This window comes from Artemia franciscana, chromosome 15 (assembly GCF_032884065.1).
Source record: "Artemia franciscana chromosome 15, ASM3288406v1, whole genome shotgun sequence".
NCBI lineage: Eukaryota > Metazoa > Arthropoda > Branchiopoda > Anostraca > Artemiidae > Artemia > Artemia franciscana.
The window spans coordinates 42676074-42702202 of record NC_088877.1 but is presented as its reverse complement, the minus strand read 5'-3'; the positions used below and the strand labels follow the sequence as shown (position 1 = coordinate 42702202).

Here is a 26129-nt window from a genome sequence, read left to right as displayed (position 1 = left end):
TTCTTCTGGGCCTGATCTGTTTGACAGGCTAATTTATCTTCAATGGGTTACCTCCCCGTAGTAGCAAAATATTTGTAGGCATGAATATATAATGAGTCGGAGGTAAAAGGCATGGGACTGTCTGCACAGGATTTCGGCTCTTGTTGATAGAAGAGCAAAGCCAAGTGCTGAAAATCATTTTGTGACCATGATGGGCCCAGGATTATGCAAGACCTCTATTCATACTGGAGGTCCCAGGGACTTCTCGCTCTCCGGTTCTAAGCCGGCTTAAGTGCTCCGGTGTAGACTTGAGAAGATATTTTGATCCCCGTCCAACACTAGTGTCCGGGATCATTGCTTTTCCTGGGGCAAAAATAATTTCAATGATTTAAAGAAGATGAAAATTGGAGCATGGAATGTTACGACCTCAAAAAATGACTATCGTATCGACATTTTGACTGACGAATTCAGACGGTTCGAACTGGACTTACTAGAAGTTTCCGAAACTCATATCCCAGGGTTAGGAAGCATGAAATTAGGTGAGATAGAATTTGTTTACTCAGGCAGGAAGGATGGGGTACATTGAGAGGGAGTAGGACTCATGATGAATATGGAAGCTGCTAAGTCTTGTTTAGGCTTGGAAGGTATTAATAATAGAATACTAATTGCACATTTTATGACTAAAAAGATCGGGGTATCAGTTATAGTACTATATGCCCCTGTTGAACCGATTGAAAGAGATACTAGTGAGTCAGATGATTTTTACTTACTATTACAGGAGCAAGTAGACAGAGTCCCAGGGAGAAAAATGGCGTTTTTAATGAGAAATTTTAACGCCCAGGTCGACAGAAATAGGGATAGACAGTATCGCAGCCAAGGTAAATTTGGTGTAGGAAAAGAGAACATTAATGGCAGCAGACTTATGCAATGATCTGTCTTCTGGCAAAAAATGCGAAATTCCACATTTTTGTAGATAGGAGCTTGAAACTTCTACAATAAGGTTCTCTGATACGCTGAATCAGATGGTGTGATTTTTGTTAATATTGTATGAATTTTAGAGAGTATTTCCCCCGATTTTCTAAAATCAGGCAAATTTTCTAAAATGAGGTAAATTTTCTCAGGCTCGTAACTTTTGATGGGTATAACTGATATTGATGAAACTTATATATTTAAACTAGAACTGGAACTCAAACTATCCTTGCCCCCTTTCCCCCTCACACAACATTCTTTGAAAGATTTAACTTGATTCTCCAATCCTTGGGGACTTTTTTGACTTTATTTCTGCTCGTCTTTGGTTTAACAAGCTCTTTAAATTTCTTTGATAAAATTTGCTTTTGAATTTTTATTTTAATTAATAGCTAATATAAGCAATTCTTAAACTATGCAATTCTTTGAGAATGTTAATTTGAAGGAGAATTAGTAAATTTACCTTTCTTTTTATTTTTGCTACACAATAAATGAATATCAACGCTAATGAGAAAGGAAAAGAAAAGAACAGAAAATTTATAAAGTTTATTCTATTACAGTTAAACATCCTATAAGGCAAAACTAAATTCTTTTGCCTTGGATTCAACTAAGAATTTTTGTAGCATAAGCCCCTGAGGCTTAGAATCTACTTGTGATTAAGTAGCAAGGTAAATCAAAAGACACTAGGCGTTGCCAATTTATCAAAATGTAGTTTCCCTAGGTTTCATTTCACTCGGTTTTCCTTCTTTATACGGACACGGAGAAATATATACGTTATTTCGGAAAATGTTGTGATTCAAAAACAATTTTTTTTCATTATCTAGAATATATAAAAATCAATGACCAAGAATATTAAAATGACCAAGTTTGAAAAATGTTGAGTTGTTCGTCCGTCTAGAAATTTTAGTTTCCTGGCAGTCTAGTTTGTCACTTTGCATATCAAAAAGCCATTTATCTTTGATTAAAAATAAAATTCCCTGAAGTTTTTTACTGTTTTAAAAAGTAGAGTTAAGAGAAAGAGTCAAACTTTAGCATAAAGAGCGGGGCGTTGATGAGGAAGCAGTCCCTTTGCGCTAAAGTTTGACACTTTCTCTCAACTCTACTTTTTAAAACAGTAAAAAACTTTAGCGTAAAGAGCGGGGCGTTGAGGAGGGACCAGCCCCTTTCATATACGAAGTAATTTCTGTTCGTTTTAAGTTTTAATGTCGCTCCTTACTTTCAGTTAAAAAAAACTTGTTTTTTGTATTTAATTTCAGAAAGTTTTTGAATTAATGCATGTTTTGATTTTGGTTTTCCGCAGAAGAGTAATTAAAACGAAATTTGCGTTTTTTTTTTTTTGGCTACATGGCTTTCTCATAGTTTTGATCGAATGATTTTGGGAAAAAAGGAGCGGTGGAGGAGGCCTAATCGCCCCCCCACCCCAGTTTTTTGGTTACTTAAAAAGGCATATAGAACATTTAATTTTTTACAAACGTTTTTATTAGTAACAGATATACGTAACTTACGAATTAGCTTACGTACCGAACTTTCGTATTCGTATGTTTTTATTACGTATATGAGGGAGTTTACTGCCTCAGCAGTACCTCGCTCTTTACAACAAAGCTTAAGTTTTGTCCCAATTCCTTAAGAATGACCCCTGAATCACAAAAGCCGAAGAATAAATAGTTGAAATTACTGAAAATACTTTAGTGTAAATAGTGAGGTATTGAGGAGGGGACGAATCCCCTCATATGAGTAGTAATTTTTGCTCGTTTTAATGATGCTCTTTACTTTCAGTAGAAAAAGCGCCCCCTTTATGGAAATTTTCTTCCCCCATGACAAATCACTCCATGGAAAGTTCCCCCAACATATCCCTCTCTTCTCAACAACTCTCCCCCCCCCCAACCAAAGACATCCCTCTGAAAACGTCTGTACACCTACCAATAACCATTACTACATGTAAGCACAGGTCAAAGTTTGTAACTTGTAGCCCCTACCAAAGGGGACTGTGGGGGAGTAAGTCGTCCTCAAAGACATAGTTATAAGGTTTTTCGACTATGCTGAATAAAATGGCTATCTCTGAATTTCCGATGACTTTGGGAAAATGATTAGCGTGGGAGGGGGCCTAGGGGCCCTCCAATTTTTTTGGTCACTCAAAAAGGGCACTAGAACTTTTTATTTCTGTTAGAATGAGCCCTCTTGCAACATTCTAGGAACACTGGGTCGATACGATCACCCCTGAGAAAAAAACAAAAAAAAACAAAAAAACAAACAAACAAATAAACACGCATCCGTGATCTGCCTACTGGCGAAAAATACAAAATTCCACATTTTTGTAGATAGGAGCTTGAAACTTCTAAAATATGGTTCTCTGATACGCTGAATCTGATGGTGTAATTTTCGTTAAGATTCTATGACTTTTATGGGATGTTTCCCCCTATTTTCTAAAATGAGGCAAATTTTCTCAGGCTCGTAACTTTTGATGGGTAAGGCTAAACTTGATTAAACTTATATATTTAAAATCAGCATTAAAATACGATTCTTTTGATGTAGCTATTGCTAACAAAATTCCGTTTTTTAGAGTTTTGGTTACTATTGAGCCAGGTCGCTCCTTACTATAGTTCGTTACCACGAACTGTTTGATAATAGCTGCTACCGTCCCAACCTTCATTTGAATTATTTAAAGGGTTAAAAACTACATTGTGTGATTCATAGTTACTTGCGTCATCCATTCAAATAAAAGATTTTTACGATTATGCGTGTCAAAATTCTTTATTTACCTGCAAAAATCCCATCTCATTTCTTTTTGGCTTTTTGCTAAACTGGCTGCTGCCAATTCATTGTTTATGTATATTTGTATTTTGTATTTTCTAAACCAATTCGTAATCTAGCTTATTGTCAGTCAATTTTGTCGAACAAGCAATTTGTGATTTGGCTTTTTCGCTCTTTGATCCTAGTCATGGGGTATTGTTCATATTGAAAGTAGAGATATTTCGACGTTAAATTGAGGAGTTTATCGTAGCTCATCGTATTAAATCCATGTATTTGGAATAGACGAGTCCAAAATATTGTCTTATCATCGAACCAAAGTTTAAGTTTATTTCTTAGTTCAACTACAAGAAACTTAAGAAATCCTTTATCACCTTAAGGGCTCCTAATGAAACTTGTAGCCTTTATTATATTTACAGACAGCGTTGGATAGTGAATGAGCGGTATGCTAATCTGTCAATTTAAGAATTGATCAGATATTGGTCGAATTGATAATTGTGTGAAATTTTAGGTCTACAAGTAAGTGTAACAAAAGATCAGCGTTACCTGTAATCCGACTGATTTGACCTGCCTTCAAGTTATCAGCAATAAAACCAGCAACATGGGCTCCAAGGCTGAAGCCGATGAAGTGAAAATTGTTTAAAGAAGATCCTTGTTCCACCAGCATATCAACAAATGAGGCTGTGTACATTCCAACATCTCTGCTATACATAACAGCGGAATGGTACAAAGGGGATTTGGCAAGCCTCTTCCAGTTAACAGATATCACATTATAGTCTCCTAGTATCAAATAGGCTGAAAGAAATAAAATGAATTCAGCAGACTGAAAAAATTATAAAAAGAGTTTCGTTATCCAGCAGCGTAGGCTCAAGGCATAGGCTCCAGCGTAGGCTCCTGAAGCCAAGAAAGTGAAATTATTTAATCAAGATCTTTGTTTTACTAGCATATATTTAAATGAGGCTGCACACAATGAAAGTCAATGAAGATGACTCAGCTCCGTCCTCGGGATGCATATATACAGGATCCCTAGAATATGTCTGCTGAGCAGCTCAGAAGACAACAAGATAAAAGCAAATCTTCCAAATTAAGCCGACATATCTCTATATTAAACTTATAAAAATCGCTAGAACTCGATGCACGACCAAAGTAGAAGTTTAAATGACGGTTGGACAGAAAAGAATTATTACCAAGTTGTAGGCTTCAAGAAAACTACCATTAATCAGCAGCGGTTCAAGGAGTTGGTAACTTAAGACGTCACTTGCTGACAAAAAGTGCGAATTACAGCAATTATAACAGTGCCCCTACTAGATCTGAGAGCCAATTTGTAGTTTGTGGGACGGAGGAGGAGCGCAATAAATGGATTTGCATCAAGCAGTTTGACGGTAATGTTAACAGCAATATGAGAAGTTGATACCTAAAACTTTACACTTCTTGATACCCAGTGCAAAGTAATACGCTTTCAACTATGACCATTCTGAGATCTTCATCATAGCCAGAGTAACAGAGGAGAATTTTAACAATGTATATGGTAACACCCAGCTTAGTGATGATGCTAAAAGTATCACTGGTATTAGATAGCACAATTTTTAGCCTTTCAAGACCCACTGCAAAGTAGCAGATTTTCAACAGAGGTCATGTCAATTATGAAAGCTCTCGGCAGTCAGGTATATTATCCACCTTTACATCCCTTGTAATGCCCAGGATATGTACAAAGTGATTAATATCGATGTTATTATCAATACCTGGTCAGGATGGACAATGGAAATTAAAATTGGGTGCTAAAACGAAGAGATATCCTTTGATATCCTTACATATATATATATATATATATATATATATATATATATATATATATATATATATATATATTTATATATATATATATATATATATATATATATATATATATATATATATATATATATATATATATATATATATATATATATATGTGTGTGTAATCATTTACATATACTTTATATATTATAATTGTTAACCATCTAAGAGGCAAAAATTGAAATAGAGGAATTTATTATTTTCTTATGTCAGGAGAAATTACTGGAAAGCTCTGCGTTGAAGAAAATTCAAGTCCGCCAATGTATAATGAGAAGGGCAAATTCACGTCATCATCCAGGTATTTCCCTCGATTCTTTTTTAAGCTAATGGACACTGTTACCAGCCTCCCAGTTTCCAATCTCAGTTTTGCTTCGTTTTCTTGGGTCCCTTTTTTAGAGTTTTCTCGTCTTTTTCACTTTTTCTATGACAGAAGTCCCTCAAATACTGCAGCTTGAATTCAATCTCCACAGGATTTCGCCCAGATAGCTCTTCTGTTATAGCCATTTGTATTTTAATTTTGGGTCCTCTGCAGGTCTGCAGGTCATCAAACTTGTCTTTCCAGATTTCAACTAGTGAGAAAGTCTCTTCTTTAACCATTTTTGACAGGCTTTTGAGGCTTTTTGCCTTTTTTGGTAAACACCATGACATCACTTATTTTTCAAAAGCATTGCTTTATAAAGCTCCCAGAGAAAGGAACAATCTGCCTTCACTTTCAATTTTTTTTTCAATATGCACAACATGCATATTTTGGAATGTTGAACGTTTTCAGTCAATTTTTCTGGGTTTTCTCGTCTTTTTGATTTTTTTATTATAAAGGCCTCTGATATACTACAGCTTTAATTCAATTCCCACAGGATTTAATCCAGATAACTCTTCTTCTATGACCATTTGTATTTTAATTTTGGGTCCTATTATCTGCAGGTCATCAAATTTGTCCTTCCAGATTTCAATTAGGGAGAAAGTCTTTTAAGTTCACCATCTCTGAGAGGCTTTAGAGGCTTCTTACATTTCTTGGTTAACCCCACGCCTTTTTTTTCAAATATATTGCTTTATAAAGCTCCCAAAAAGACAGAACGATCCGTCTTCACTTCCACTTCTTTTATTACTTCACTTAATTTTTTGGCATATCAGCCCATTTATTGGCGTTTTTTGTACCGTATCCAGCAATGTGATTCAAAATACAAATTTGTTTTAGTTAGGTTTACCAATTTTGTTGCATCCACACAGAATCCATTTATTACGCTTATGACTTTGCGTTAGCAATTTACCTGCAATGTCTCTTTAATTTAAAAATTCACAAAACTTGAGGTAGAATCAGAAGATTCTCAAAAGAAATCTCTCAAATTGTTGAATACCTTGTATTTTATGCATGATTAAAGAATACCAGTAGTCACGAAAAAAACAGAATATTAGAGCATGACCTGATGATTTACAGCCTTTTCTAATCACTACTTTTTACTATGAATAGAAATGAAAATGTTTTCAAAAACAAAAGTTTTTAAAAGAAAATTAAAAAATTAACGAACTTTATAACTTTATAACGAACTGCAGCTGAGGAGAAAACCAAGCTAATAGTAAATGAGATACTACTAAAAGGAGTTATTGTTTTGATCGCAATAAAGACATCAAATGAGTTATGTTTTTTTAATGTTGATTTTGAACATGTAAAACACATTAAGTTTAAAATTGCCCACTGAAATCTCCAAGCCAAAGAAAATTCGTTTCACTTTAGAACAGGAAAACCATCCTTTAAAAGGCAAGTGATGTAGATCGAAGTTATACCCTTCTATCAAAATGCGAAATTTAGCAAAATGCCAAATTTTTAATTTTTTCTGAAAAATTTCATCACGGATGCATTTGTTTGATATTTAATAGTTGAAATTTGTGACTTTTACAAGGGTAATCCTATCAAGCCAAGGGTGGTACAATCAAACCGTTCGTAGTAACGAACTATAGCAAGGAACGACCCGGCTCAATAGTAACCGAAACTCTAAAAAAAGGAATTTTAATACCAATAGTTACATCAAAAGAATCAAATTTTAATGCTGATTTTAAATATGTACACTTCATCAAGTTTGGTTTTACCCATCAAAAGTTACGAGGCTGAGAAAATTTGCCTTATTTTAGAAAATAGGGATAAACACCCCTTAAAAGTCATATAATCTTAACGAAAGTCACACCATCAGATTCAGCGTATCAGAGAACCCTACAGTAGAAGTTTCAAGTTCTACAGTAGAAGCTCCTATCTACAAAAATGTGGAATTTGTGTTTTTTGCCACAAGACAGATCACGGATGCGTGTTTATTTGTTTGTTTTTTGTTTTTTGTTTTTCCTCAGGGGTGATCGTATGGGCCCAGAGGTCCTACAATGTCACAAGAGGCTCATTCTAATGGAAATTTAAAGGTTCTAGTGCACCAGTTCGTAACTTAAAAATACCTCATTTTTCTATTTTTCCGAATTAACCGTCCCCCACTCCCACCCCCAGATGGTCGACTCAGGGAAAGACTATTTCTAATTTAATCTGGTCTGGTCACAAATACGCCCGCCAAATGTCATTGTCCTAGCTTATCTGGAAGTGACTAAACTTGCAAAACAGGAACCGACAGACTGACCGACAGACAGAATTTGCGATCGCTATATGTCACTTGGTAAATACCAAGTGCCATAAAAACAGCCTAGCTTTCTGTTGGGTGCGGTTTTGAAGGGAGTACAAACCCACTCTGTGTTTCGCGCCTTACAGGTTGAAAATTATTGCATAGCTCCAGGTCAAACAAGGTTCAGAATGCTTGTGGTTGGTGTGTCAGAGGGATTTGACACATCACAAGGATTTGACAGATCAAAATTCATTCTGTGACTTTAGCTCAATCATAGCGCAGTATGCCTTGCCCACTGGTACAGGTTTGAAGGTGGTAGGAGCAAAATGGTATGAGAGTGACACCGGGAACGCTTTTGTCCTCCAGTTATACATATTGGATATGCTTATATGATTCCAGCTCAACATACCAGCATGCCAATGTTTTCGGTAGATCATTGGCGGTGAGATAGAGATTTTGAAGGTGCCAGCATCCTATTTTGATTTTAAAACCACATTGATTTAAAATCGTGTGTGATCCCAATTCAAGGAGTGCAAAACATGCCTAAATTTGCGACACAGAGCTAGTCCATTGCTTTCACTTAGCTAATTTTTGCACTGAATCAGGATTTCAATCAATTTCATACCGCGTCACCGAAATTTCCCATCTTGGACTTCGATCTTGGAAGCCAAGCATGTGTTGGAAGCATAAGACAGTATTGTTCCAAAAATGTTTGAAGTAACATTTCTTGCCACTATAAATTCATTAATGTAATTTGGAGTCAACATGGCTTAAATGAGGTAAAATGAACAATAGGGTCAGACAAAAATGAGCAGAAACTGCCATATTTAAGAGTGGGCTTAGCTTCCCCCAAAATCACAAAATACTGGATCACTTTTTGTGCATTATGAAAATAATCTGTATTTCAAACCTTGATTTTTATGGAAAGAACTGGAAAGACTAGAAAAAAAACAATACTCTTAGAATAAATATACTTGGAATTTCCGATTTGATTCTGGTATTTGGAATCTTCAACTTCAACCTTTTGTTTATTCAACTTAAAAAATACAAAAACAGTATTATGCCCCAACAGAGAGCAGAGCTCGTAAGGCTGGGACAGCGCAAAAATATAGAAAAAAAAAAATCAACATCTCATCGTAATAATGAAAGGGTTCCAATAGTATTTTTCTTTTGAAACAAAATCTCCATTTGAAAATTCTGAACGAACATAGATTACAGCAAAGATTATGTTTAGAAAGGCAATATCTGTCTGAAGCAATCTTTTGAAATATTTTTCAGAAATATATGAAAGGAATGTCAAGCAGTTCGTAATAGCAAATTTGTAAAAAAGGAGCGATTCGTACTAATAGTCGTCGAACTTAAAAATGACTGGATACTGTGATTCAACACACATCAGCTCATTCCTTTTCTTATTAGCAGAGATTAGAATTTAAAAAAATTGAAAGAAACCAGTGTGTTTGTTGTAAGATTTTTTTCTTCTAAATTACATCATATTTTCCTTTTATATTCTTGTTGAATTTATGACGAAGAAACACGCACTGCACGAAATGCATTTCGTTGTCACCAAGCACTGGTCAAGCATGACTTATCATATGAGCTGTAATATTAATATTTACTTTTCTTTAGACAAACTTTTATGAAAAACTTGTTCAAATTCAAATCTTAAAAGCCGTCCAGCTGCTAAGAAACAACTTTTTTTTTCAGCAGCCAATTTGACTACCTCTACATTAAATTTTAAAAAATAACAACTTCAAAAAAAAAAACAGCTAAAAATAACTTTTTTTTCAGCAGCCAATTTGATTACCTCTATATTAAGTTTCAAAAACCAACAACTTCAAAAAACAACCAGCTAAAAATAATTTTTTTTTCAGCAGCCAATTTGACTACCTCTATATTAAGTTTTAGAAAGCAACAACTTCAAAAAAAAAAACAGCTAAAAATAACTTTTTTTTCAGCAGCCAATTTGATTACCTCTATATTAAGTTTCAAAAACCAACAACTTCAAGAAACAACCAGCTAAAAATAATTTTTTTTTCAGCAGCCAATTTGACTACCTCTATATTAAGTTTTAGAAAGCAACAACTTCAAAAAACAACCTTTTTTCAGCAGCCAATTTGACTACCTCTATATTAAATTTTAGTTAAGTATATTGTTTGTGCTTAAATAAAAGTTAAACTGCAAATTTTCTCCAAAAGATATCCAGTGCTAGATCATTAGATCATTACTAGATCATTACTGCACGATCATAACTAGCAGAGCGTCTTCGTTGTCTACTTTACAATTTTTTTTTATCAATTTAATCAGTACGACAACTTGGTAATCCTATTTACGAATTGGCGATGTTTGAAAACTCTCATATTTGAAATAGTGAGGACATTATGCAACAGGTAACAAAAACTATCCTACCAAGTAAATCTTTCTCAACGTGCAGTAAAGGTGTTCGATTGCAATCGTAAGGGGTCTTGTACTACTACTACTACTACTACTACTACTAATAGCTCACTGCAGCACCAAGCCGCCTGAGGCCAACACAGCTACGCACGCTCCTCCTCCAACCTAATATATTCAAGGCCTCCCTCTTTACACCCTCCCAGGAAGTTCCCATTTCCTTTAAATCTTTATTTATGACATCCTCCCAACCCAGACAAGGACGACCTGCTTTCCGTGTAGCCTTAGACGGTTGGCCAAAATATGTATTTATTATAAGCCTATCATGTTGGGCCTCATGACTGGATGATCAGTTTGAAAATTTTGTTGAAAAAGGGCAATCAAACTAGGGAAGGGGCTTGAATATTTGTCGTTGATAGTTTGTTTTTCAGAATAAAATCAGTTTTCAGGCTTCGAATTTGTGTTTTTTCTGTGTGTTTTTTTTCCTGTTGTCGGTAGGCTTTGTTTCTAGTTCATACATATATGTTACTGGAGAGGATTCTGAATAATTTTTTAGATTGGGTCTTTATTCCTGTTTTTGGAACTATTGGGTCTATAGGGCCTTTAGTCACTATTGGATCTTGAGTCCTATTCTTTACATTGGGTATAATTAGCCACTATTTTGGAAGTAGATCAGATTTTTAAAAAAGCTGAATTTGATTTCCTTTATGAAGGATCACTGAATCTTTGTACAATTGGCTAATTTCAGCAATTAAACATCTCTGTAAACTGTGTCAGGAGATTTGTCAGTGAATTCCCATTCAGCATGATAAACATCAAGCTTTACCATGCTTAATCATAAAAAAAGGAAAACCAAAAACTCTTTTCAAAAGTTTATCAAAAGGTCTTTGATAATCAATGGTGCAGGAAGGAATATTGGGTTCCAACACCCAAAATGAGGAAAATTACACAGTGGAGAGTAGTTTTGATTATACAATGGTTTTAATTAAAAACTGTACGTATTTGGGCCCTCCTCTCTAAACTATCCAGAAATAAGACCAAAATCCTCAAATAGTAAAATTTCGTGGAAGTCTGAGGTTATTTCGTGGGAACAGAATATGCATCTCGAATGTTTTCAGCTGCTTTTTTTAAACAAGCTGCAGGCTGACTGGTATCTTGTTTAATTGTTGATAGTTGAAAAATAAACCTTTCTATACCCTAAACCAAAAAAACAGTCTGCAGTCCACAAAATATTGGGTACTATTCCTAAATTAAGTCTCTTAAATTAAGTGTTGTCAGAGCCAACGCTCTAGCGTTGGCTGTAGTGAAGACTCTTAAAGCTTCAATGTATAATTATTATTTCTTTTCCCTAGACACTATTCAAATGGAAAGGGTGATCGTCTAAACTTTGGAGTGGGAACATCCGATACTAAATCGAAATTTCTAGTGCTATTTTTAAGAATCGAAATTGATGGGAGGACATCTAATCTTCCCCCCACCACCCTTTTTCTCTAGATGTCTCTAATAAAAATTTTAAGGTATTTTTTTTTCAAAATAATCTGAAGGTTAAATAAGTATGCTTCCAGAGTTTATATATTCCACCACAGCCCCCAGGGCAAGGGCTGTAAGGACATTGTTAGCATACAAGATTTTCACTCGGCAAACAGATCATGTTTGATCCAGAGTATCCAAGGGATTACGGTATTAAGGTGAAACCTTAGGGAAATGTTGAGACGAATGCCGAAGACAATCAGAACACACTATGTGCAATCTGGTTGCTCAAATGTCAGAAATATCTGAGGAACAGCTGAAGGTATTAAGTAGAAACTTTCAGAGTATATTAGAGGGATCCTGAAAAGGGTTTAGAGAATAGCCATCCCCCTGCTTGTCCATTTGAGCTCCCCCTCTCCTTTACATTAATCGTGATTTTTAAATATTTATTTTGTTCAAACTAATCAAAAGGCCTAATAGCTATACCTCCAAGAATACAATGGCCCCCACAGCCATGAGGGTAAGGATTTTAAATCAGACAATTCTTAATAGGCTAAGGGCATGAAAGTGAAACTTTGGTAAATGTTGAGGGGTATGCTAAATTAAATTAAAAGGCATTATGTGTATCAAATTTATCAAAAAGGTGGATCTGTAATATCTTACGTACGATTGAGGGTATTATGTTGTGACTTTCAGAAATCGTTTAGGGAGACGTTAAAAAGTGGCTGGAGGGCTGACGCAACCCCTTATATGTCCAATTTAGCTGCCCTCTACCAAAAATATTCCAACAGGATTTTGAAACAGCCATGTTGTTCGAAATAGTCTAATAATAAGTACATACGGGTATAACCCTCCCCAACTACTGTGAGGGATGCTGAAAATAATCAAAACATATTATTTACATGCTGGTTGTCAAAGGGCGTGTCACCAATATCTAAGAAAAAGTTGAGGGTATTAAGTTGAAACTTTCAGGACAAGTTGAGGGGGATGTTGAAAAGTAGTCGGAGGGCAACCAACCTCCTAGCCCCTTTTGATACCCCTTCCTTTTTAAATGCAGGATTTATTATTAGTAAAAGGGGAATATTTGACACTGAATGTGTTTGAAAAGGCTAAGGATATTAGAGTTAAACTCCGGTAAATATTGAGGGCCGTTGTAAACTAAATCAAAAGACATTTTTTGCATCCATTCTATCAAAAAGGTATCAAATTTAAACCTTCTGGGCAGGTTCAAGAGAATATTGAAAAGCGGTCGGAGGGCAACCAGCCCCCTTCCCAGCTGCCCTTCCGGCTACCGTCACCTAAAGACATCTGATCGGAATTTTGAAAGAGCTATCTTGTCCAAAATAGTCCAAAGGTCCCATAACTATGCCTCTGAGAATGTCATAAGACCCCAGGCTCCTGGCGCAAGTTCTGTAAGTTATATAAGTTGCCTGTTGTCAATATATAAGCTAGATTATTTGGAAAAGGTTACGTATTTGATCCCGAATCTCCAAAAAGGCTAATGGTATCAAGATAAACTTTTAGAAACTGCTGAGAGTAATGTCATACAAAATCAAAACACACTATATTCAGGATGGTTTTCTAAAGGGCGTAATCGTAATACCTAAGGAAGAGCCAACGGTAGTAAATTGAAACTTTCAAGGAATGCTGAGGGGGTGTAGAAGACAGATCGAAAGGCAAGCAGCTCTCGAAAGGCAGCTCAGTACCCTATCAGATGCCTGCTTAACACCGATTAAAATTTTGAAAAGCCATTTTGTTCAAAACAGACAGAAGGTACAACTATTATGCCTCCAGGGATGCCTAGTCCCCCACAGTTCCAGGGACAAGGAATCCAAATTATACAATTTGTTCATTTTTTACATACAGGATTTATCATTGGGAAAGGGGAAGATGTTTGATCCTGTGCGTTTGAAAGGGTTAAGAGTACTAAGGGAAAATTTCAGGGAATGTTGAATTAAATCAAAAGACACTGTGCAGATCCTAGCTACCAAAAAGGTATATCTGCAATATCTTAGGAACAGGTAAGGGAATTACCTTGAAACATTTAGGGTCACCACTAATGTCACTGATGCTATGGCTGTAGCTACGACTGCGACTACTCGTGACTGTGACTGCAACTGTTTGTGACTGCGACTAATTTTACTTACAATTACTTTCATGAATTTTTGAGGAGGATATTGAACAAAATCAAAAAACACTGCTTGCATACTGGTCGTCAAAAGGGCAAATCAGCAATACCTCAGCGACGTCTTAGGGTATTAAGCTGAAACTTTTAGGGCGTTTTCGTGGGAATTTTTGAAAGTGACAGGATGGCGGCAAGCCTCTTTCTCACTTACGCTGTTTAGATACCCTCTTCCCAGCACTGATCGAAATTTTGGAAGATATTTGTTGAAAATAATCAGAAAGTCCAATGACTATGCCTCCGGAGACACGAAGTCCCCACAGACTTCGGATTAAGGGTTTTAAATTATACAATTTAACCTTTGTTTATGCTAAGGATTTATCTTTGCAAAAAGGGGAGCGTCTAATCGTGGAGATGGAAGAATTCTCTTATGTCTCTTGGGAGCAGTAGACGTCCGAACATCATTGAGGAGGATGACCCGTGAACATACCAAGGAGATGATTCAAACACGACCCATAAGGGCAGCCGGGTCATAAGCCAGTATTTAAATAAATTATATCAGACGAGAGAATGGGCACTAAAATATAAAGTCAAGTGTATTCTAGATTCCGATAGCTTTTCGTTGGTGATTATTCAGCTGAAGTAAATATTTTAGCTACGTCGATTTATTTTAGCTTACTGAAACTTTTATGATTTATTTTAGTGATACATCGTATCCTGAATTACTCACCCATCCCCCTCCCCCCAAAAAAATAAATCTTGAGATTTATACGACTTTTCCTGCAGTTTATTAGATTTTCAAGATAATTTCCCTGTCTTGACGTTCCTAACTCCCCACCCCCTCTCAAAAAAGGAAAAAAACACCACCTGTTTTCTGCTGGGATTATTTGGTTTCTGGTCCTTTTTTTATCCCAAAAAATGATACAACTGAAAATACAAAGATTTTATAGCAAAACTGACCATTTTTCATTTTTATAATCCAGTCTAGACGAACCCCATCCGTATTAAATCCATGGATCAAAATCTTTGTTTCTCTATTGTGTGAGAATGATGATGCACTTAAAATATCCAAGTTGTCAACAAATAGTTGCTCCTGATCAAATATATTGTTCCTGAAAGAAAGAGACTAATTATTTGTGAACAAAATAGCATGAAAATATAAACTGTAATGAAAATGCCTTCATTTTTCGGACTCTCAGTTTTCTAGTAAGAATATCACATCAATTTTGGAATTTACTAAAGAAAGTGAAACAAGTTTTTTTCAGATGAAAATTAAGAGTGATGCAATTCTTAAAAATTACATATTATAATTAAAAAATAACATATTAAGGTCACTAATTAAATTCTGAGTAAACCAGAAGGTGAACTTTGGCGTAAAGTCAAGTCACTCTCTATCTTGTATACATTAATTAAAAACAAAAACAAGTTTTTTTCAACTGAAAGTAAGGAGTAACATTAGAACTTAAAACAAACAGAAATTAAGTATATGAGGGAGTTCATCCCCTCGTCAATACCTTGCTCTTTACACTAAATTTCGAATTTTGTTACAGTTCTTTAAGAATGTCCCCTGAATGACAAAGGCCGTTTTATTAGAATAAATATCTCTTTTGAAAGTACTAAAAAACTTTAGCGTAAAGAGTGAGGTATTGACAAGGGGGTGAACCCCTCAAATAAGTAATAATCTCTGCTTGTCTTATGTTGTTCCTTACTTTCAGTTGAAAATTTTTTTTATTTAATTTCTATCGTTTTTAAATCACACTGGGAAACCCGGCGAGCCCTTCATGAAAAATTCCGTCCCCTATGAAAAATTCATCTATGGAAAGATCCTCCCACGTAGCTTTCTGCCTCGTCCCCCTTCCACCAGAAAAAATCCCCCCTGAAAACCGTCTGTATACTTTTCAATAACCAATACTATATGTAAAAAATGAGCAAAGTTCATAACTTTCAGTCCTTCCCCCGGGGACTGTGGGGGATTAAGTCATACTCAAAGACATAGTTATTAGATTTTTCTACTATGTTTAAAAAAGTGACTATTTCAAAATTTTGATCGGGTGACTTTGGGAAAAAAATAAGTGTAGAAGGGGGCCTAGTTGCTCTCCAAATTTTGGTCACTTAAAAATTGTAATATAACTTTTAATTCCCATTCGAATAAGCCCTCTTGCAACATTCTAGAATCACTGGGTCGATTCGATCCCCTCTGAAAAAAAAAAAAATAAAGAGGCATCCGTGATCTTTCTTCTGGAAAAAAAAATACAAAATAACACATTTTTACAGATAGGAGCTTGAAACAGTTGAGTTTTCTGATACGCTGAATTTAATGGTGTGATTTTCATTATGAATTTTAGGGGGTGTATCCTCCTTTTTTAAAATAAGACGAATGTTCTTAGGTTCGTAACTTTTGTTGGGTAACACTAAACTTGATTAAACTTAAAAAATATTGCATAAAAATTTGATTCTTTTGATGTATCTATTGGTATCAAAATTCAATTTTTATAGCTTCGGGTACTATTGAGCCGGGTCGTTCCTTACTTACAGTTTGTTAGCACGAACTGTTTGATGAGTACGTCCATTTTATGTTTTTTGTTGGTTATACTACTTGTATTTTTATATCCCTGGAAATCGTTCAACCAGGTCGTTATTCTTACACTGATGAAGAATGTTTATTTTATTTTTTGACCAGAATTTACATTCACTAATTTTTTTCCCTTTTTTTTTTACTTAGAAATGAGGATTCTCCTCTGGGTTCACAGGCCAATATGTGAATAAATCGTATCTAGAAAGTATTGCAGGTAAGTAAGATAGTAGAATAATATGTAAGTTGTCTCTATAAACGAAACTCAACTTTCTTTTTATGGCACTTGGTACTTACCAAGTGACATATAGCGATCACAGTTTCTGTTGGTCTGTCGGTCCTGCCTTTTAGTTTGTGCACTTCCAGATAAGCTAGGACGATGAAAGTTGGCAGGCGTATCAGGGACCAGACGAGATTAAATTTGAAATAGTCTCATCCCCGATTCGACCATCTGGGGAGGGGGGCGAGCGAACAAGATAGTTGAGAAGAATTCTACTTGCCGATAAACCAAATGATTGTTTTTCTTAAATTTGGCTTGTGGTCTAGGGGTATGATTCTCGGTTAGGGTGCGAGAGGTCTAAAGTTTGAATCCCGGACCACCCGAATTTCAACATGAAGAAGATCCGAAACTAGATACGTGATCAATATAGCGATCGCTGGAATTTTACGAAAATGAATGGTTTTTTGGAGGTTTTAAGAGCCCAGGGCACAAGGATAGGCTTGAAGATTGATTTTTAGAAGAATAAGCCACTTAGACTGTGAATGTATGAAGATCGATCAAGCAGGTAGCTTCATTTACGTAAGTAATATTAGTAAAAATGGTAGATATAGCGAAAATGATAACAGTAGAACAGTTAAATTCACGGTTTTTATTTCACAGTTGAAAAACTTCCGAAATATAGAAAGATAATCTAAGAACCAGAATACGAAAAACGTGGTTCTGTTCTGCTTTCTATGCCTATAATGAGGGAAAGGTTTAGACGGCTAGGAGGCGTTCTGCAGATGAAGGATGGTAGATTACCGAAAACCGCGAATTTTGCTTAACCATTCGGGATCAAACGATAAGCAGGTCGTCCCCAAATTGAGTGGGAGGAGGTCGTAAGCGAGAATTTAGGAGAAATTGGAACTCCTTAGAAAGGTGTAAACAGTAAGGCTTTAATTAGATTAAGGGGAGCGTGCTTGGTTGTGCTGGCTTTAACCAGCTTTGTGCTGCTGCGAGTGGTTTGTGACAGCACTAGTAGTAGCTTCTCAAACAATGCACGTTAAAGTCAGGAAAAAACCAATGTCACTCATAAAACATGGTTATTTGCATAGACAGAGGGACTAAAAAATTGTCAAGGGGTATTTTTTTCAGTATGTTGGTTTCTTACAAATATCTTCAAGATAGGCTGGCCTAGTAAATTATGCTAAATAAACTAAACAAACTAAACTAGCATAAATGCTATGCATGCGTTGTTATAAATTCACCAAGAATACAAATACAAGTCAACATATAAACATCCCTTGGTACTTGGGTATTATATGGCACACACGGGTGTAGTGAAGTTAGGCTATTCCTAATAAGATATACTAAAATATGAGGAAAATACAATACTATAGTAGCAAATATTATGAAAATTACAACAAAGAACTATTTTAGGGGGGAGGGGTAGCACAAAACGCGTCATATTAAAAACCTAGCCGAACCAAAATACTATCTCTATATGTAAAATATTTAATAAAAATATACCTACAACGTAGATTTCAACTGAGCCTAAGCTAATTTTCTTCAAATACTTACAGGTATAAACCGGTTATTGTATGGTCTGTCGATCCAAATTTACGAGTGTGTACCATATAATACACAAGTACCCATCCCTCTTCTCTCCATTTACCAGATCTATTTTTCAAGGTATTTTTCTTAGCTTGCATTTTTTATGTTCCACCTATTAAACACGTTTCTGAGAATGGTAGGCTAAGACTTCCGCTTCCACAAGCTAACAGGAAATTGTTACCAAAGATTGTAATTAGCAGAAACAAGCATAATTTTCTAAGCTTTAAACAAAGTCTATTTTTAAGAGGCATGTTTCCCAGGAAATGGCATAGAGCAGTCAAGCAAATCACTGGCAAGTCCATTCATAACAGCATAAAAATAAGCCACCCTGACGGAACTTACACAACTGCTGATGAGGTTAATCAATTTTTCACCCGCATCTGGACCTCATTTCCTTCTCCCACACAAGCCCAGAAGTCTGAAATACTTGACTCCTGTGCAGATGAAGGTGAAGTTATTATCGATGAGATGACAACCTATAAGACCCTGATGAAGGTGAAAGTAAACTGTTCAGCTTATCCAGACGAACTTCCACCCAAACTGATTTGAGAATACGCCCCTTTCATTGCGAAACCACTCTCAGTGCTGATAAACCTTTGCTTTCGTACGGGGATCTTTCCAGCTGTTTGGAAGAAAGCTTCCGTTAGAGCAATTCCGAAGGTTACCAACCCTAAGAGCTGTGACGAACTTAGACCTATTTCGCAAACACCATACCTGGCGAAAGTGGCCGAGACCTTTATCATGAGGGCCTTACTTGATCAAATCCAGGGATCTATCGACCAGAGACAATACGGCGGCCTGAAAGACTGTAATACCTCAGTGTACCTAGTGAGGATGTACGATAGTCTTCTTAAGTGGGTCGAAAAAGGTCACAGTTTTGTAGACCTTGGTGCCATAGATTTCCAAAAGGCATTTGATCTAATCAATCACATTGTAGCTGCCCTTAATCTCAAGCTAATGGGGGCTAAGAAAAAGACTCTTACGCTCGTGTTGGACTTTCTTAGTCAGAGGATGCATCGTGTGTTTGCTCTCTACGAAGGTGACACCAATTCCGAATGGTCCTCATCCACCCGTGGATCCCCTCAGGGCACTAAGCTTGCAGCTATTGTATTCTTGTCTGTAATTAACTTCCTCATAGCTGACTATGACGACCGCTACAAGTTCGTGGATGACCTGTCATTTATCCTGAAATATTTCGTACAAAACGGAGTTGTGACGCCTCAGTTCAGCTCAAATTTTTTCAGTGTTTTCACAAAAGAGTGCGCGGAGCTAAATCTTGAGATTAATGTGAACAAGTCGAAGATAGTGCGCTTTAACCCACTAAAAAGTGATGTTATGGAGCCAAATGTTCCATTCCCTCTAGCAAACAGTATCAAGATCCTTGGAGTTACTTTTTCCAATGACTTCAGCTTTGCCACACATATTGAAAACGTAGTTAAAAGTGCAAACGCTAGTCTACAGACTTTAAACGGTATGCGTAGGTTCAGTGCAAGCACAGAGAGTATTAAGTATGCATACATAGCGTATGTCCGCCCCATTCTGGAATATGCGTGTCCTGTTTGGGTGCCCTCAGCACTGAGAACAGTGTATCTTTGTCAGGAGCTTGAATCGGTTCAGAAGCGAGCGGTATCGATCATCTTGGGCCGCCGTGACATCCCCTAAGAAAGGGCTCTGGAAGTGCTAGGACTGCCGTACCTCCAAAACCGGTACGAAACTCTGATAATGAGTTTCGGAAAGTACTTGCTTTCTAAATCTCAGCACTGTGACATTCTACCTGATCAACCTCTACCATCAAGAACGAGAAACCAAGATAAGTTAGTTCCCGTTAAAACAAGAACAAACCGATATGGTAATTCTTTCGTCCCGGTTTTCGTCAAAATGTATAATAAGAGTTAATATTTAAAGTTTTATTTATATTTACAAGTGTAGCTTGATTTTGTATATGTTGTAAAAAAGCACAAATCAGCGACATCTGTCAAGTTTTTGGCATTAAACCTGTCTACTACTACTACTACCACTACTACTAACAAGGGCAGGACACAAAATTATCACTTAAAATACCGAAGTTTGACGTTATATAGAGTATCTTAGGTTCTTTAGGGTTAACCATCTAAATTTTCTCCAACCCCTAACAAGACTCTAACTCAAGAGAGATTGAATACCAAAATAAGAGTGTGATCTGAGCTAAGGCACTAAATCAAAGCCAATGCCGTAATTTGGACTTTGTTTTTACTAGAGTTCTTAAAACAGTGTTACATGGGGTCTATGGCATTCAAAAATCTTAGATAAAACATCATAAATAACTGAATGACGAGAGAGTATTAGACATAAAATGGAGTCATATATGATCTAAACATCTTTTTCAAAATGATGGGCCTTTGGTTTTTATTGCTATATTCCCGGTGAAACTTTCTGTGTTAGATATGAATTAAAAACTAGACCTACGTTGCCTGAGCAACATGAAGTGTTGCGGCAGCCTTTGTCCGGCTTCGCCGAATAAAGTGTTGCGAGATCAACACTTTGGTTTTGTTTCTTTGCTATCGGTTAAACGCTGAAGTTGTCAGCCTATCGAAGCTTTTAAAACGTTATGTTCAAAGAAGAACACGATCAGTAATCACATGATCAAAGGCTATTCCTCAGCGTTGAAAAAACAACAATAACAAAAGAATATCGAAAGAAGGGACTAAATTGACTTTGCAGCCAGTTGAAATTTATCCTTTTCAATCGTAGACATCGTGACGGATCAAGATTTGGAACAATATCTTGTATAATCTAGTTGGTATTATAAAGCTATCCGTAACTTTTCAGGATCAAAATACCATAGATAACACTCTATTAATTATTACGAAACTGCCTCGTTGTTTTATGTTATCGTTTGTACCCGTTTCGTAAACACTTAATTCTAGGTTACAGTGAGTATGGATAGGCTACACCAACTAGCAAAATTTACAAACCCCTCCTCACTAAAGATGATTGTAGCCTAACAGACGATTATTACTTACAAGTCCCCTAAATGTCTTACCACTGGAACCAACTCGGTCTTATCATCAAATATTCTGGAAATAAATAATAGGTACACCAAATAGCAAAATTTGCAAACCCCTCACTGCCAAAAATGATTATGAGCTAACAGTCGACCTTTCCTTACAAGTCACCTACATGTCACACAATTGGTATCGGCTTATTTTTGGTTTCAGTGTGTACCCTACTACTGAAGTTGTCAACCCCTTGAAAATTTCCAACTAGTATATCTTATGAAGAAATTTTTGTATCAAAAAATGGATGACATATACTTGATCAGCTCATCAAGAGCTATCGATTGCCGTCGAATTTTTTTTTTTTATCTGTCTTAGTTCAAAAGTTGTTTTTTTTTGCCGCAGGCCAACTTTCTAACGTCACCACTTAGAAAGGAGCAAAGGATAAGCTCCAATTTCTTTAGCAATGAAAGTTTAAAGTTTAAGAGGTAAATATGATAACATTTCTCTTCCTCAATCCCAACTCCAAAAAAACAAATGATAAACCCAGCCAAAATCACGGCAGCACTTTCGAACCCGTGGGCAAATGGCGCTTTTTTGCTTCTGTAAATTTTTCTATTTATCACTCAAAGAAGATAGATTGGCTGTGGGGCCAGGTAACTGCCGCATATATTTAACACTTATAGATATTAATCCATCTTCAATTTGAAAGTGGTGCCTGCCTGCTTGCCTGCTAGAACGGAGCTTTCCACTCGAAAGCAGAAACATGGTTTGATGAAACGAAAGCTTGGCTGCACAACTTCAGATACTCCTCTCTGACATAGGCTACGTAACTCCACTTCACTTCGCACACCTTAGGCTCTGGCTCGTGGACAAGCAAAAACCGTCCTTTTTGGCCCCAGGCAAGAATTCTGCGGAGCTTTCCAAAATGTAATGCCATATTCATCAATCCCGCCTGACGTCCACACTTACCGTAAAAACCGCACAGGTTAGACCCTTACCAGTTCCCAGGAACAACCCGACATCGGCGGCATAGAAAAAAAAAACAGGGACAAAACCAAAGTGTTGCTCTCGCAACACAATGACCAAAAATGGATTCATGAAATAGATCCCATCCAAAAACAATGAACTTATCTTTTGTTCAAACATTGTGTTTTCCAGAAAATATATGTTTTTTGGTTTATGAACTGTACTATTTTTACATGTCTCGCGGCAACCCTAAATACCGACTCGTATTTAAAAGTAAGCATTGACATAGTCGGAAATATGTAAAACTTCAGTGATGATTAAAAACTCGCTATTACGGTTTATGATTGTAGACTAAACATCTGGCTGACGAAGTAAAAAAAAACTCGTCAAACTTGTCTTATAGTTTTATTTGGTCTTATACACAAAAGGGTATTTTGCAGTTAAACAAGTCAACAAAAATCTATTAAACAAGAGCTAAGAGATCATATGGTATGAGCTCTAACAAAATTCTATGAATCAAGAGATTGATTTAAAAGGAAAATCAGAGGCTTAATGCCGGTCAGGATTTAAAATAAGAGCTCTGAGTCACGATGTCCTTCTAAATATCAAAATTCATTAAGATCCGATCACCCACTTTTAAGTTATAAATACCTCATTTTTTTCTAATTTTTCCTCTCCCTTTAGCCCCCAGATGGTCGAATCTGGGAAAACAACTTTATTAAGTCAATTTGTGCAGCTCCCTGACACGCCTACCAATTTTCATCGTCCTAGCACGTCCAGAAGCTCCAAACTTTCCAAATCACTGAACCCCTCCCCCCATCTCCCCCAATGAGAGCGAATCCAGTAGGGTTACGTCAGTCACGTATCAAGGACCTTGGCTTATTCTATCCACCAAGCTTCATCCCGATTCCTCCACTCCGAGCGTTTTCCAAGATTTCCCCCTCCAACTCCCCCCAATGTCAACAGATCTGGTCAGGATTTGAAAGAAGAGCTTTGAGACATGGATTCCTTCTAAAAAAAAATTTCATTAATATCCGGTCACCTGTTCTTAAGTTAAAAATACCTCAATTTTTCTAATTTTTCCAAATTAACACCCCCCCAGCTCCTCCAAAGAGAACATATTCGTTCCAATTATGTCAATCACGTATCTAGAACTTGTGCTTATTCTTCCCATCAAGTTTCATCCTGATCTCTCCACTCTAAGCGTTTTCCAAGATTTCTATTTCCCTCCTCCAACCCCCTATGTCCCCTGATCGAATTCGAGTCAAAAATGGAGCATCTGAGACATATAAATGAGATAAAAACACCCTAATTTTCACGTTTTCCAAGAATTCTGGCTTCCCCCTCCAACTCCCCCCAATGTCACAGGATCTGGTTGGATTTTAAAATTAGAGCTTTAAAGCACAAGATCCTTCTAAATATCAAATTTCATTAAGATCTGGTCACCCGTTCGTAAGTTACAAATGCCTCATTCCCCCCCCCCCAAACTCCACCAAAGAGAGCAGAGTAAGTCCGGTTATGTCAGTCACGTATCTTGGAGAGGTTTTTATTCTTCCCTTCCAGTTTCATCCTGATCTCTCCACTTTAAGTATTTTCTAAAATTTCCGGTCCCCCAACTGACCCCCCCCCTCTATGACGCTGGATCCGGTTGAGATTTAAAATGAGAGCCTGAATTACGAGGTCCTTCCAAATATGAAGTTTCATGAAGATCCGATCACTCCTTCGTAAGTTAAAATACGTCATTTTTTTCTAATTTTTCAGAAATACCTCCCCCCCCCCAATAGAGCAAATCCGTTCCAATTATATAAATCGCGTATATAAGACTTCTGCTTATTTTTCCCACCAAGTTTCATCCCGATCCCTCCAATCTAAGCGTTTTCCATGATTTTAGGTTCCACCCAAACTCCCCCCAATGTCACCAGATCCGGTCGGGATTCAAAACAAGACCTTTGAGACACCATATCCTTCTAAATATCAAATTTCATTGAGATCCGATCACCTGTTCGTAAGTGAAAAATACCTCATTTTTTCTAATTTCCCCCCCCCCTCGAAGAGACCCCGAATTAACTACCCAGAAGAGAGCGGATCCGTTCCGGTTATGTCAATCATGTATCTAGGACTTGTGCTTATTTTCCCCACCAAGTTTCATCCAGATCCCTCCACTCTAAGTGTTTTCAAAGATTTTAGGTTTCCCCCTCCCAATTCCCCCCAATGTCACCAGATCCGGTCGGGATTTAAAATCATCAAAACTTAAAACGAACAGAAATTACTTCGTATATGAAAGGGGCTTTTCCTCCTCAACGCCCCGCTCTTTACGCTAAAGTTTTTTACTGTTTTAAAATGTAGAGTTAAGAGAAAGGGACAAAAGAGTATATGAAAGGGACAAAAGTCCCTTTCATATACGGAGTAATTTCTGTTCGTTTTGAGTTTTAATGTCACTCCTTACTTTCATTTACAAAAAACTTGTTTTTTTTTGTTTAATCACATCTAAAAGGGAAACAGGATTCCCCAATTTTTCTGACAGCTCGAAGTAACTAACTGAGAAATGTCCTATCAAAAACCCCAAGTAGTTACCCATTTAATGGTTTGATGTGCACCAGCTTAACAGAGACAGAAGCTGAATCCAAAGAGTATCCCTGGGGGGGGGGAGAGGTAACACTAAAGATATGATAAGCAGGGATAAAGTATGACCGACCAACCATGGTCTGTAATATAGAGCATTGCACTGTATTCTAATTAATTGATGGGTTTTGAATGTTTTGGTAGGCTTTTGAGACTGAACAAGCCATTCCTAGCTAGGCTGCCTATTCAGGAATGCCCCCCATTTTGGCATAATATTTATTCTAAAATATAAATATATAATAATAACTTATTGTAATAAATAAGTTAGAAGTTGAATAAACAAAACACAAAGTAGAAAAAATAGGGAGATCTTTTCAACACAGTGGAAATCAATTCAGTGGATATTTTAGCCCTATGTCCAAGGGCCGTCTTCAGTACAATACGAGAAAGAAAATATATATATATATACATATATATATATATATATATATATATATATATATATATATATATATATATATATATATATATATATATATACTAGCTGTTGGGGTGGCGCTTCGCGCCACCCCAACACCTAGTTGGTGGGGGCGCTTCGCGCCCCCCCAAGCCCCCCCGCGCGCGTAAGTCGTTACGCGCCATATTAGTTACGCGCCATTGTAGTTGTGTCCCTATGTCCCACCTGTGAATATAGATAGATATATATATATATATATATATATATATATATATATATATATATATATATATGTTTTTAACTACGTAAAACTTGCGAATATACAACATTCTTTGCTGTCCCATTGTCTGTGCATATAAATAGATTGTCAGGTTTACCGACTCTTGAACATGCAACATATAATGGTCCATGGGAAAACAATCCGTATTCAGATCTATACCTCATGATTCTAATGATTGCCCTTGAGCTTTGTTGATGGTGATTGCTAATCGACCATTCCCTGAGTCGCCATCGTCATTTATATATCCCCCTGTGCACCCCGGCGTCCCCTTTGTAGTTATGTCCCTGTGTCCCGGTCGTCATTTATATTCCCTGTGTCCCGGTCGTCATTTGTGTCCCGGTGTTCCAGTCTGTGATTTCTCTTTGAGTGTCCCGGGCGTCATTTATATTCCTTGTGTC

The 26129-nt window shown here is 36.6% G+C and overlaps 1 protein-coding gene across 1 annotated transcript in view; it reads right to left on the bottom strand.

Annotated features, from left to right (window-relative positions):
• Positions 1-26129, bottom strand: part of LOC136036505 (lipase member I-like) — a 102316-nt gene that overhangs the window by 50389 nt on the left and 25798 nt on the right. Inside the window, exons 3-4 of the mRNA XM_065718794.1 lie at positions 15064-15215; positions 4240-4488 (exon numbers count right to left, since the gene is read on the bottom strand). Coding sequence (XP_065574866.1) covers positions 4240-4488; positions 15064-15215 — 401 coding nt within the window. The remainder of the gene's footprint in view (positions 1-4239; positions 4489-15063; positions 15216-26129) is intronic.